Source organism: Mus caroli, unplaced genomic scaffold (assembly GCF_978045245.1).
Source record: "Mus caroli unplaced genomic scaffold, Mus_caroli_1 scaffold_5, whole genome shotgun sequence".
Lineage (NCBI taxonomy): Eukaryota > Metazoa > Chordata > Mammalia > Rodentia > Muridae > Mus > Mus caroli.
The window spans coordinates 149,009,247-149,021,676 of record NW_028227260.1 but is presented as its reverse complement, the minus strand read 5'-3'; the positions used below and the strand labels follow the sequence as shown (position 1 = coordinate 149,021,676).

Here is a 12,430-nt window from a genome sequence, read left to right as displayed (position 1 = left end):
GTATTTGGACCAATCATACCAGTCACTTTTAAACCAGTCATGACAGAGTTACCATGCCAATGAAGGACTCTGCACCAATCACTGGCATTCTCCATTTGACCACTGACAAATGTCAGCAATTTATGTAAACAGGGACTTATATTTGGACCAATCTCGAAACTCACTTTTAAACCAGTCAGAATAGCATAACTATGCAAATGAAAGACTAAGTTTTCACCAATGAAACCATTCTCCAACTGAAATAAGCATTTTATAGAAATGAAGCCTTGTGTTTGGACCAATATCACTATTCATTTTATACCAATCACAAAATGCCTCCTATGCAAATGAAGGATCATATTTTCACCATTCAACACATTGCTTACTTTTGCTGATGGTACAGGCATTTTATTCAAATGAAGGTATATGTGTGGACCAATCCAAAGAGTGTTTAGTAATAGTTACTATTAGTCTCTTATGCAAATATAAGCTTGTGTTTAATCCTCTCAAAGCACTTATATTTAGCCAAGTCAAGATACCCTTTCTATGCTTACTCTTTCCTTGGGAATATTGCTTGTTTTGTGTGTATTTTATTTCCCTAAGTTACAACTGCAAATTCACTTGGAAGTCTGGTTTTGTTTTTGTTTTTCTTCTCCATGGAGAGTGTATCTGTCTTTTCAGACAGCAGAAGATGGAGTCATCTTCTTTCCCACACGTGTGCTGAGGGTTTCAATCATTTCCTACTGCTTGGTGGTATAGTTTTAATCAATGCTGCCTCTTTTCCTAGCAATAAATTGCTTCCTTCATATGCCTGTGGTTACAGCTGAGCATGGATACCTTTATTTCCTAGTGAGTATGGCTCCTCATAGTTATCACACCCACTTTCCATGGCATCCAGTCTTAGAGATGGGGAACCCTCAGACTAATGGAGAAAGCTTTGTCTGTCAAAATTGAAAACAATAATATTACAGGAGGGGAAGTTTCTTGGGGCTGATGAAGATCCTTTAATCAGATATTAATGAATAAAGGAGCACAAGAACCCCTCTCTTGTCCTTAATGCTGTCCTTCTCTGGCATGGTCCCAGTGCTACCCCTGGGTTCTGGTTTCATTTCTGTTGCTGTTGCAATTATCCCAACAAAAAAGCAACAGAAAAAGGTTTATGTGGCCTACAATTCCAGGTTATTGTCCATCTCTCTTAGAAATACTCATAAAATACTCATATGTGGCAGATGGATGGAGGGTACTGGGTGGGAGATGGCATGGGGAGGTAAACAGGGGGAAAGGTTCAGAATCATGTATTGGGAGAGACAGGAGAGAGAGCCAGAGGGCCAGAGGAATGAATAGAAATCTGCAGCATGTTAGGTTGGGGATGGGGTGGGGTGTATTTTGAGGATGTACCAGAAATCTAGGATGGGGGAGGCTCCCAGGAGTCCATAAGGGTGACCTTAGCTGAGATTCATCACAGTGTGGATCTAAGAACAGAAACCTACCTATAAAACTTTCAACTCAAAATTATCTTGTCTCCAAGAAATGCAGGGACAAAGTTGGATCAGAGACTTAGAGATGTCCAACCATCAACTGTCCCAACTTGAGACACTTCCCATGGGCAAGTACCAATCCCTGTCACTGTTAATGATACTCTGTTATGCTTTGAGGTAGAAGATTATCATAACTGTCCTCTGAGAGACTCCACCCAACAGCTGACTGAAACAGATGCAGACCTATGGCCAAATATTAGATGGATGTCAGGGACTCTTATGGAAGAGTTGGAGGAAAGATTGAGGGTCCTAAAGTAGAAATTCTACAGGAAAATATACAGAGTGAACTAACCTATAACAGTCCCATAGCAGGTCTCAGAAAATGAATCGCCAACTACAGAGCTTACATAGGCTTGAGCAGTTCATTCTCCATGTGGGTCTCCCAACAACAGTAGTGGGTGAAATCCACAAATCTGTTGCCTGTGTGTGGAATATCTTCCCCTAATTGGGTGTTTTGTCTGGCCTCCATGGGAAAGGGCCTGCCTAGCCCTGCAGAGACTTGATGTGTCAGGGTAGGTGATACCCAGTGGCAGGGGTGGGAGAAGTGAGGAATCCACCCTGTCAGAGAAGAAGAGGATGGGGAATATTGAGATGAACTATGTGAGGTAAGAGCTGGTGGCAGGGATCAATGATTAGAATATGAAGGGAATAAAAAATCATCCCTCCTATAGGGTTGCAGACCCCTTTAGCTCCTTGGGTACTTTCTCTAGCTCCTTCATTGGGGGCCCTGTGTTCCATCCAATAGATGACTGTGAGCACTTCTGTATTTGCCAGGCACTGGCATAGCCTCACAAGAGACAGCTATACCAGGGTCCTGTCAGCAAAATCTTGCTGGCATATGCAATAGTGTCTGGGTTTGGTGGTTGTTTATTGTGGGCCTGGGTACCAGAGGTTTTCCATGGAGATCTCTGTCCAGGTCTGGTGCAAGAGCTCCAGTGAAGGGAAGTGAGTACAGGCAGGGAGACAAAGTCTCTGACGTGCCTTCCAGGTCACTCAGTAACTCCTAGCTGCTCTGAACTGAGTCAGGTCTGGCTGGAACGATGAGAAGCCAATTATCCAGTGAGGAGTGTGGCGGGACCTCATGTGATTCTTCAGGAGAGAAGATTTCTTCCCAAGTGTTACATACAGCTCTTGGAACAAAAGACTCAGACAAAGGAGTAGTTCTCACACAGCTTTAATTCCCTGGATGGATTTATATACAGTTCTGGGGGTGATTCAGGGTTCAACAGCAGGTACCTCTCATTGGCTTGGGCTGAGAGTTTGGGGGAAACCTTATTTGTATGTGGGAAGGCTTGGTACTGTTCCTACATGACTGTGTGGAGGAGTCTAGCCAGAAGGCCAGAAGCTTGGGACATTGTCTACGGGACTACTAGCCACATGCCTCTCTTGTGGGGGCTGTGGGGGCAGTAACTTTGACAGGAGCCAGGGATCCAGGAGACATGATCGCATGCCTTCCGCCCCATGTAAGTGGAAATTATCACCCACCGGATCCTACCGGGGTTCAAGACCTAAGCTCGACTGGAGACCAGGCTATCTGTGCGTACGTAGCCCATTGACCCACAGTTTATGGAATGGATCCCCGGGTGGGGCAGTCTCTGGATGGTCCTTCCAACTCAGCTCCGAGCTTTGTCTCTGTAACTCCTTCCATGGGTATTTTGTTCTCCATTCTAAGAAGGACTGAAGTATCCACACTTTGGTCTTCCTTCTTCTTGAGTTTCATGGGTTTTGCAAATTGTATCTTGGGTATTCTAAGTTTCTGGGCTAATATCCACTTATCAGTGAGTACATATCATGTGTGTTCTTTTGTGATTGGGTTACCTCACTCAGGATGATATCCTCCAGATGCATCCATTTGCCTAAGAATTTCATAAAGTCATTGTTTTAATAGCTAAGTAATACTCCATTGTGTAAATGTACCACATTTTCTGTATCCATTCTTCTGTTGAGGGACATCTGGGTTCTTTCCAGCTTCTGGCTATTATTAAATAAGGCTGCTATGAACATAGTGGAGCATGTGTCCTTATTACAAGTTGGTACATTTTCTGGGTATATGCCCAGGAGAGGTATTGTTGGATCTTCCGGTAGTACCATGTCCAATTTTCTGAGGAATCGCCAGACTGACTTCCAGAGTGGTTGTAACAGTTTTTAATCCTAACAGCAATGGAGGAGTGTTTCTTTTTCTCCACATCTTCGCCAGCATCTGCTGTCACCTGAATTTTTAATCTTAGCCATTCTGACTGATGTGAGGTGGAAGTTAGAATTGAACCTTTAAGAGGTGGACACTTCTGAGAGACTCAGAGGCCATCTGTGTTTTGAATTTGACACTAATTTCTCTGACTACATGTGTTGGCATGAGGTCTCTTCTCACATGCTGTCCCAACATCATGATGCTACTAACATCAAGTTCTCACCAGAGCAAAAACCAATACTTTTAAATTTCCCTTGAAATATTCAGGATTACAAACTAAATAAACATTGCTCCTTGAAAAATTTTAAAAAAAATCCCTCAGTGATTCTAAAATTTGAGAATCATCGGTGAAGTAAAATATGTGTTATCATAAAATAAGGTCCAGTACTGGACAAGGTAAAATATTGACAATCCATTATAGCAATATTATGCTAGAATAGACTTTCAAAATTTGAGCAACAATATGCTAATTGAGAAAATATTTACAGTCATTAGAGTGCAAAAACTGAAATTATATAAGCATAATTTGAACTTGGTAACAAAAAGGAACAATTTTCACACAAAATGAATAGTTAAGGTATTAAATCATCAATCAAATTTATCTGCTTATTTTAATTAAAATATTACTAGTTAGAAAAAGCTGTCAATGAAATAATTCCTAATGATATTCTCCTATCATAGATCAGTGTCTAACCCAATTGTCATCAGAGAGGTAGATGCAGATCCATACCCAAGCACTAGGTGGAGACAGGGGAACCCTGCAGAAGAGAAGGAGGAAGGACTACAGGAGCCAGAGGTTTTCCAAGACACCTTGGAGAACAAAGCCCACAGAATCAGGTATGAAGGGCTTATAAGACTTCACAAAGACAGAAGTCACAAACATGAGGGCTGTATGGGCCTGACCGAGCTCTTTCGCATATATGTATTTTTGTGTAATTTTGCATTCATGTGGGATTCCCAACCGTGTTAATGCCAGATGACAACAATCTGAATCTTTTTCCTGAGGTTGGAACTATTTTCCTCCTTCTGAATTGCTTTATAGAGCTTTGATATGAGGATTTGTATCTAGTCTTATTATAGCTTATTATGCAATATTCAGTTGATATTATTATGCAATATTCAGTTGATATCCCTGGGAGGCTTTCTCAGTTTTATTGAAAGTAAATGGAGGAGGAATGAGTCTCGGGGAGGGGAATAGATGGACAGAAATCTGAGGTAATGATGTATGAGAAAATAATAATAACAACAATAAAAAGGATAGCCCATAGGCTCATATATTTGAATGCTTAGTCAGTAGGGAGTGGCACTGTGAGTGAAGGACTAGGAGGCGATCTTCCTTTCAACTGCTAACATCTCTTAGTTGAAAGTCAATAGCAAGTCTTTCCCAACTTTACACATTCCTTTGTAATCTGTAATTCTTTCCTTGCTCATGGAAAGTCTCCCTCTATAATGATCACTCAGGTCACTTCCAGTAGAAGCAACCAACTGTAGAGTTCTGAGAATAATACAGCACTTTGTGATGAAGTCCACGTGGGCAAGAACAGAGGTACTGTCCAAAAATCAGTCATGTGATAGCCACCATGGAAGTTGATCTCCTAGCCCAGACAAGTCTTCAGATGACTATCATAGCAGATGAAGTGACTGCAGCTTCATCAGAGACTTCAATACAGACTTGGCAAGCTAAGTCTCCCATAAAATCTCCAGCCCGCAGAAACTGTGAGGTAAGAAAACAATTGTTGCTTTAGGCCACTAAGTTTAGGAGTAATGTAATTGCAATAATAAAGGAACAGTCTGGATAGCCACACCCTGGACTTTGTCCAACAAGCTTTGACTACTTTACTGCCTTTCTTCTCCATCATCCAGCAGTCTATGTTCAAATCCAATAGCTGAAGGCTTGTGGTGGTCAAATCTGTGGTTCTGTGGCAATTACTGAGTTTCTCCAGATCCTAGCTCCCTGTTTACTAACTTGCTGATAAAGGTTAAGAAACTCCTACTTAACTAGTCTCCTATAGAAAATAGCCATATTTGGATAAAACAATATACACCTTCTCAAAAGGTTAAGGACAATCAAAAGATAGCAAACTAGAAGATGGTCATCACTTATAAGAAGACAAACGTCAGATTTGGGGGCTTTACTCAAGGCATATTATAATACATACCTGTGTAGGGTTAGAGGTGACAGGAGGCTTAAATGAAGATATAAAGTGTGTAGTCTTTTTACTTTAAAAGATGAAGGAGTCAGAAAAATCATAGCAACTGAAAAGTGATGAGGTAAATCTCAATAAAAAGCCAGATGGGGCGACCCAGATTCTATAAACAAACTGTTTGCCTTTCTACGTGATTGCTGAGATAGGCAGGTGTGGTCTGGGAGTCATGACAGGTTCTAAGCTGGCCTGCTAACTTTAAGGAATTGAATTGGGATTTCAGCTGTCATCTACTGAGCAGGTGTTGTTTTCTGTCTGACTAGCTCATTTAACTTTCCAGTTTTTTCCTGAACACATATGCCCAAGAGTGTACCCATGTATCCTGTAGCTCTCCCTCCCCCCTTCTCTCTCTCTCTCTCTCTCTCTCTCTCTCTCTCTCTCTCTGTGTGTGTCTCTGTCTGTCTGTCTGTCTGTCTCTGTCTCTGTCTCTCTCTGTCTGTCTCTTTCTCCCCCCCACACACATACACACACTCTAACACATACACACATAACACATGTACATGAGATAACATGTGGCAACTAAAAGTAAGGGGTGTGTGTGTGTGTGTGTGTGTGTGTGTGTGTGTGTGTAGATTCATGCAGTAGGTTGTTATATACATATAGATATGTATCCTTACATGTGGAACCCTGAGGTTAAGAATTGTGACTCTTTGCATGGATGCTGGAAGTTGAACTCAGGTACCCAAGTTTACAGAAGAAGCACTTTACCAACTGATCTGATCTAACTCCCTAGTTCTAGCTGTTTCTTTCAAGGAGTTTGAAATGTGTATTTAAAAAAAATACACATGTGAGCTGCTAATGGAGAAACCTGTATTCTAGAGATAGCAATTGATAATGTGGAAGTGTTTCCCGAGTTTTCTTATAGAGTGTTTTATTTTGAAACATAACAGGTCATGTGGGCATCCATTCATCTTCAAATAATCTGTGTATTTTGGGTGAGGGTCAAAGTGATACAAAGTGACCAGAAAGAATGCTTTGAATAAGTCAGGTAAGTTCCTTTCGTGCTATTATCCCATGGGCACAGGGTCATTATTATTTGTGTCTTACTCCTTTAATCTGATACATATGAATGAAGCAGTAGTTAGAGTGGTTTTTACTGTAAAAGAGGAAAACGGTACAGTTTTCTACATAGAATTCAAATCTATTCAAGGGTTGGCGTTTACTCTGTCTAATCTTCTGTGAGAATATTGTTTACCCTACTGCCTGTCTTACGGTACTACATGTTGGAACTTGGGCATTCTATAATTTCACTATTTTGTTTAAGAATAGATTATAGGCCAAAGTGATACCAGAAATGTTTAGAAATATTTGCCTAGGAGTACAATCTAATTCTTTATTAAATGCCAATGTGTGTTTTTTTCTAGGCTCAATCATTTAAAAATAGAAATATCTGAAAAGGGATCTGATGTACAACCGGCGAATTGTCACCTCTCTGGGTGGGGTGCAGTCAAGAATTCAGCCCTACTGGTCCATCATGCTTGTTCATTCACAAACTCAGGAATGATTGGTTCCAGGATCCCAACAGTCACTCAACTTGTGATATCAAATCGTCCAGTATTTACATGGAATCTCTGTGAATCCCCTTGCATACTTTAAACCTCTCTGGACTACTTAGAGTACCTCATATGAGGGAAGTGATTTGTAAGTAGTTTTTGATATTACATTGGGGGAAAAGTCTACCCAATTTCAGTATGAACATCATCATGTAGCTTTGTCTGAATATTTTCAATTTGCTATTCTCCCACTTGGAAACGTAGCCTTCTCTCTCTCTCTCATCTCAGTTGATCCCTTGGCAGGACTACTTTCCCTTTCTTAAGATACACAAAGAATCACCGTTTTAAAACTACTGATCATGCCAAGCAAATAAGCCTGGTGCTTGATTATTTTTTAAAGGTGAGTTTTAGTAAGTTTGCTTCAAATTATTTTATTAACAAAAGACTTATTTAAACAATAAAAGAAAAAGGAAAACATGTTTCACACTGAGGAATATTCTGAGCGCATGAGTGTGGCTGTAGCTTCTAATTTCATCAGCCACAATGGACTAAAAGGAGAGTTAGAATAGATATATTCATATTTTTTAACATTTCAAAGTTTAAAAAAGCCTTGTGCCAATGTCTAAGAGCAAAGAAAGCACATAATAAAATAGACTTTTAAAATTACAAATGAAAATCTGTACATCAAAGGTATTTTAAGGCCTTCCCACGGGCACTGTAGTATAGAATAAGAGATGAGGAGCCACCATGAATGTAGCAGCACATCAGGCATTGCAAGTCTGGCCCATCTCAGCCTGCAGGATCATCTCTTCTTTTCTCAGGGGGAAAGTGTCAATGAGGTTGAAGAGAGCCATGGGTGTCACTAACGAGACATAACGTTCTTTATCCATGCCATGCTTATCCACTAGAACCATGCTGAAGGAGTAGAGAGGAATTCGAAGCAACAGCCTGGAAGAAACAAAAAGAAGACTTGTCTGTGTTTGACCCCAAATCCCAAGACCAGCCATAGCCCTTGGAAAATCCTATGCAACAGAAATGCTTGATGCCATGAAGGATTGAATCCTTTTTATGCCCTCACTCAAGCTACTCAAAGTGTGGATTTGAAGGATTTGCTCAGAAAAACACTAGCTCATGTCTGACCTCGTTCTGTAACAAATCAGAATATGGAATATTGTAATATCTCCAGTCAATCGGTATTCAGAAGAAAGGCTGAGTAACTCTGCTTTGCATTATTATGGTCTGGAAGATCTCAGGCTGGCTATGGTACTATCAACCAAAAGTAGCTACAAGGGGACTATAACAATGATGATTAACAACAAGACTGTTCGCCACTCAGGGGATATTTGGACAAGTCTGAACACACCTTTGGTTGACATAAGAAGGGCGTTAGAGACTACTGGCATCTAATTGAACAATACTAGATATGCTGATATATTTATCCTACAATGTACAGGACAACCTTGTAACCAAACAAATCCAGCCCCAGATGTCAAAAGAGCCAAGGTGGAGGAAGCCTGGACAACATAAATTTAATTAAAGTAACATTCAAAAGTTTATAGTGATGTCCTATTCAGTGACTATTTTAGAAGTGCATTTAGAACTGTGTAGGTTAAGCCTACATCTAGGCACTTTTACTTATTTGCCTATAATTTGTACCACAAATAATTTCTAAAAATAGTCAGGTATGGTTTCAAGTGTATGGTGTCTCTTTCTATACTTCAACATATATATGGATTTAATCTATGAAAATGTTTTCTATCAATACCAGCATATTTAAATGAGAAAGCCAAGAGCAAAGTAAATAGACAGCTGAGCCCGGGGAAATAATGAGGCCATCCAATCTCCTCCTGGATTTTGTTTCTGTTGGAATGTCTCTAGGTTATATAACGGGCAGAACATGCAGTGCTGTATGAATTTAAAGTGTAAGTTTTCCTATCATGAATGGTCCTGAGGTTGTTTGTTTGTTTGCATAAAAATGAGCCGAGCAGTGGTAGTGCAAACCTTTAATCCCAGCACTTGGGATGCAAAAAAAAAAAAAAAAAGGTAGATAACTGTGCATATTGAGGCAAGACTGGTCTACAGAGTGAGTTCTAGGACAGCTATATACATAGAGGAGATCCTGTCTCGAAAAACAAAAGGGAAAGGCAGGTAGAAACAAACAAACAAACAAACAAACAAACAAAGGTGGTGAGATGGGCAGACCAGTGAGAGGTAGGGATGAATTAGAAGAATATAATAACATACATGTATGAACATGCCATAAGGAAACACACTCATTTTCATACTAACTTGAAAAACTAATAAAAATATCATTGCATAAAATAAACACTGAATATACATATTAAAAAGCCATGTTATGAAGGGAAGGAATAATTAATACTTCCCCCAGTGGAAAGATGACTTGCTAATCCCTGTCTAGTGACTAGAAGATGATTGATTACACTGCCTCCACCAGGCAGCCAATGTCTAAGTGTTGAAGGTAAGTTCAACCTCAAGGGCTGCCCAGAAAAAAAATAGAGGAGTGAGAAACTAAGGTGGGGCAGGAAGGAGAAGGGGCAAGGGATGCTATGGCTGGAGCTTGTAGGTAGGATAGCTAGATGAAACAATGCAACACATTGTTCTATAACACTTATGAGGCCAGAATGATAACAGCCTGGGGGCTATACTACACGTTCCTTGTGACTGTTGTACATTAGCTAACACAGAATATAAAAATAAGACAATCGCCATGGGAAATGAGAAATGGTCACACCAGCAACAGCAACAGGAATAGGTCCTGCTGGAGCTGAGACTAGACACCTCAGAGACAAGTGATAGGGCACCTCACAGATTGGGCTTTTGGCATGCGTGATGAGGTTGGCAGTATTTCTGAACAGCATGATGATTATCATCAGATGGCAATTCTTCCTGAGTCACCTTCCTGGGAAGTCTGAGAATAACATCATTATTAAACTGGTATTCTTTTTGGTCCCCGTTATCCTTACGATAGAAAATTACTCTAAGTAGGGCATGACTTAGCTTACACATTTAAGAAGAAAAGAAATGGGGGCACAGAAGAAGTTGGGCAGTGATGTGGCAACAGCAGGCACCCAGCCTTTCATTTCTGTTGATTCTCTTCAATACTATCTCTATGGCCTAACAAGTATTTGAAATTGGTACTCTAGCCAGACTAGAGAATTTTCAGACTATCCAGGCATACTTATTCACTTTGTCTTTCTTCCTGTCTTCTATTCATTGAGTAAATCATGGCCATTCCTTTTTGTTGTAATTCAAACAGAAAAATAGTAGGACATCCATCTGCCAAGTACTTTGTGCCCCTGTGGAATGTCGTATGAAGATAACTGCAGCCAGACGTGGAATTCAATAGGTGATGGTTAGAAGTTACTTGGAAAACTTTTATTTCGAAACTGACACCTTAGTAAAACACTAAGCAAGTAGTTCTTGAAATATGGTTCTCAGATAACTTGCCAGTCATACAAACTCTTAGGACCTACCTTAGACCTACCAAATCCAAAAATATAGGGAGCAAGCAAAAGAACAAAATTTTCACCCTGTAGAAAATTATGATGTAGGCTAAAATTTGAGAACCACCACAAAATTCATTTAAGCAGCTTATTTGTAACAAATCATTATCAGCCTACAGAGCTCTATATTAGTCCCAATGTACCGGCTATAAAATAATAGATCTTTTCCCTAATGTAGAATTATCTATTTTTCATTTTTAAACAGTTCAAAATTTCATCAAGATTTTACTAATGTTGTATCTGTATATATCATATGTCTGTGTATCTGTGTCCACCATCTATCTATTATCCTAAGTAATTTCACAAACTCTAAAACAAGTACGTAGTGTACATATGTCTGTGTTTGCATGTGTGTACATATACCATATATGTTCAGGTACACAAGCATATGTGTTAATGTGGCAGTCCAAGATTGACATAAGGAGTCTGCCTCAATGACTCTCCATCTTATTCATGAAATTAGGATCTCTCAGTTCAACTCAGAGCTCACTGATAAGGCTAATCTAAACAGTCAGCTTGCTCCAGAGATCCCTGTCTCTGTCTTCCAAGGCTGGAGTTACAGACAGGTCCATCATGCCTTCTTAGCCTTTACTTGGGTTCTGAGCATCTGCTCTTATTTTCACATTTATGAGGCAAGCACTTTATCTACTGAACCATCTCCTCAGTCTCCTGCAACAAGTTTTGTCTAAGTAATTGATAAGTGGTATGATAGAAAGGTTCTCTCTCTCTCTCTCCCTCTCCCTCTCTCTCTCTCTCCCTCTCTCCCTCTCTCCCTCTCTCCCTCTCTCCCTCTCCCTCTCCCTCCCTCTCTTTCTGTGTGTGTGTGTGTGAGAGAGACAGAGAGACAGACAGATCCAAGCTAGAGTCATCTTGAAAAAAGTAACCTCAAGAGAGAAAATGCATCCATCAGATTGACGTGTAGACAAGTCTGTAGGGGCATTTTTTAGATTTATGATTGATGTGGGAAGGCCCAAGCCATTGGGGGTGCTATCACCTCTGTAAGTGCAAGCTGAGTAGGACAGGGGTGAAAGCCAATACTCATTGCTCCACTACAGTCTCTGCTTTAGTTCTTATATCCAGGTTTCATCTTGCCAAATGATGCTAGCTTTCGCTAAGTGGCATAAATCTAACCAGGGTATCTCTCTGTGATACACTCTTAGGAAATTTTTGTGAACTTTTTTGAACACATTTGATGTTATTCACCATATGCTATTTTATTGTTTTCATAAAGATAAGTCACTGCATTTCAAAAACTCCCTTGAAATTCAGTTTTAATTATGCGATTAGTTCTAGCCAATGGAGTGGGGGTTTAAGTAATGTGTAACATTTCCAAGGATAAACACAAAAGATTAAACTATAATTTGAGTTTAAATGTCCTCCAAGGGCCCATGTGTTGAAGCATACTTCTTAGGTGGCACTACTGGGACATGGTAGACTCTTTGAGAAATGATGTCTACCATGAGGCTTTTAGGCCTTTTGGAAACATCTCCTTGAAACAGATTAT

At 40.1% G+C, this 12,430-nt stretch overlaps 1 protein-coding gene across 2 annotated transcripts in view; it reads right to left on the bottom strand.

The window, feature by feature from the left end:
• Positions 1–7,827: 7,827 nt before the first annotated feature.
• The window catches only part of Srpx (sushi repeat containing protein X-linked), a 78,452-nt gene continuing 73,849 nt past the window's right edge, over positions 7,828–12,430 (bottom strand). For both annotated transcript variants that reach the window (XM_021153437.3, XM_021153438.2), the window contains one exon: positions 7,828–8,350. In XM_021153437.3, coding sequence (XP_021009096.1) covers positions 8,167–8,350 — 184 coding nt within the window. In that variant the 3' untranslated portion in view covers positions 7,828–8,166. The remainder of the gene's footprint in view (positions 8,351–12,430) is intronic.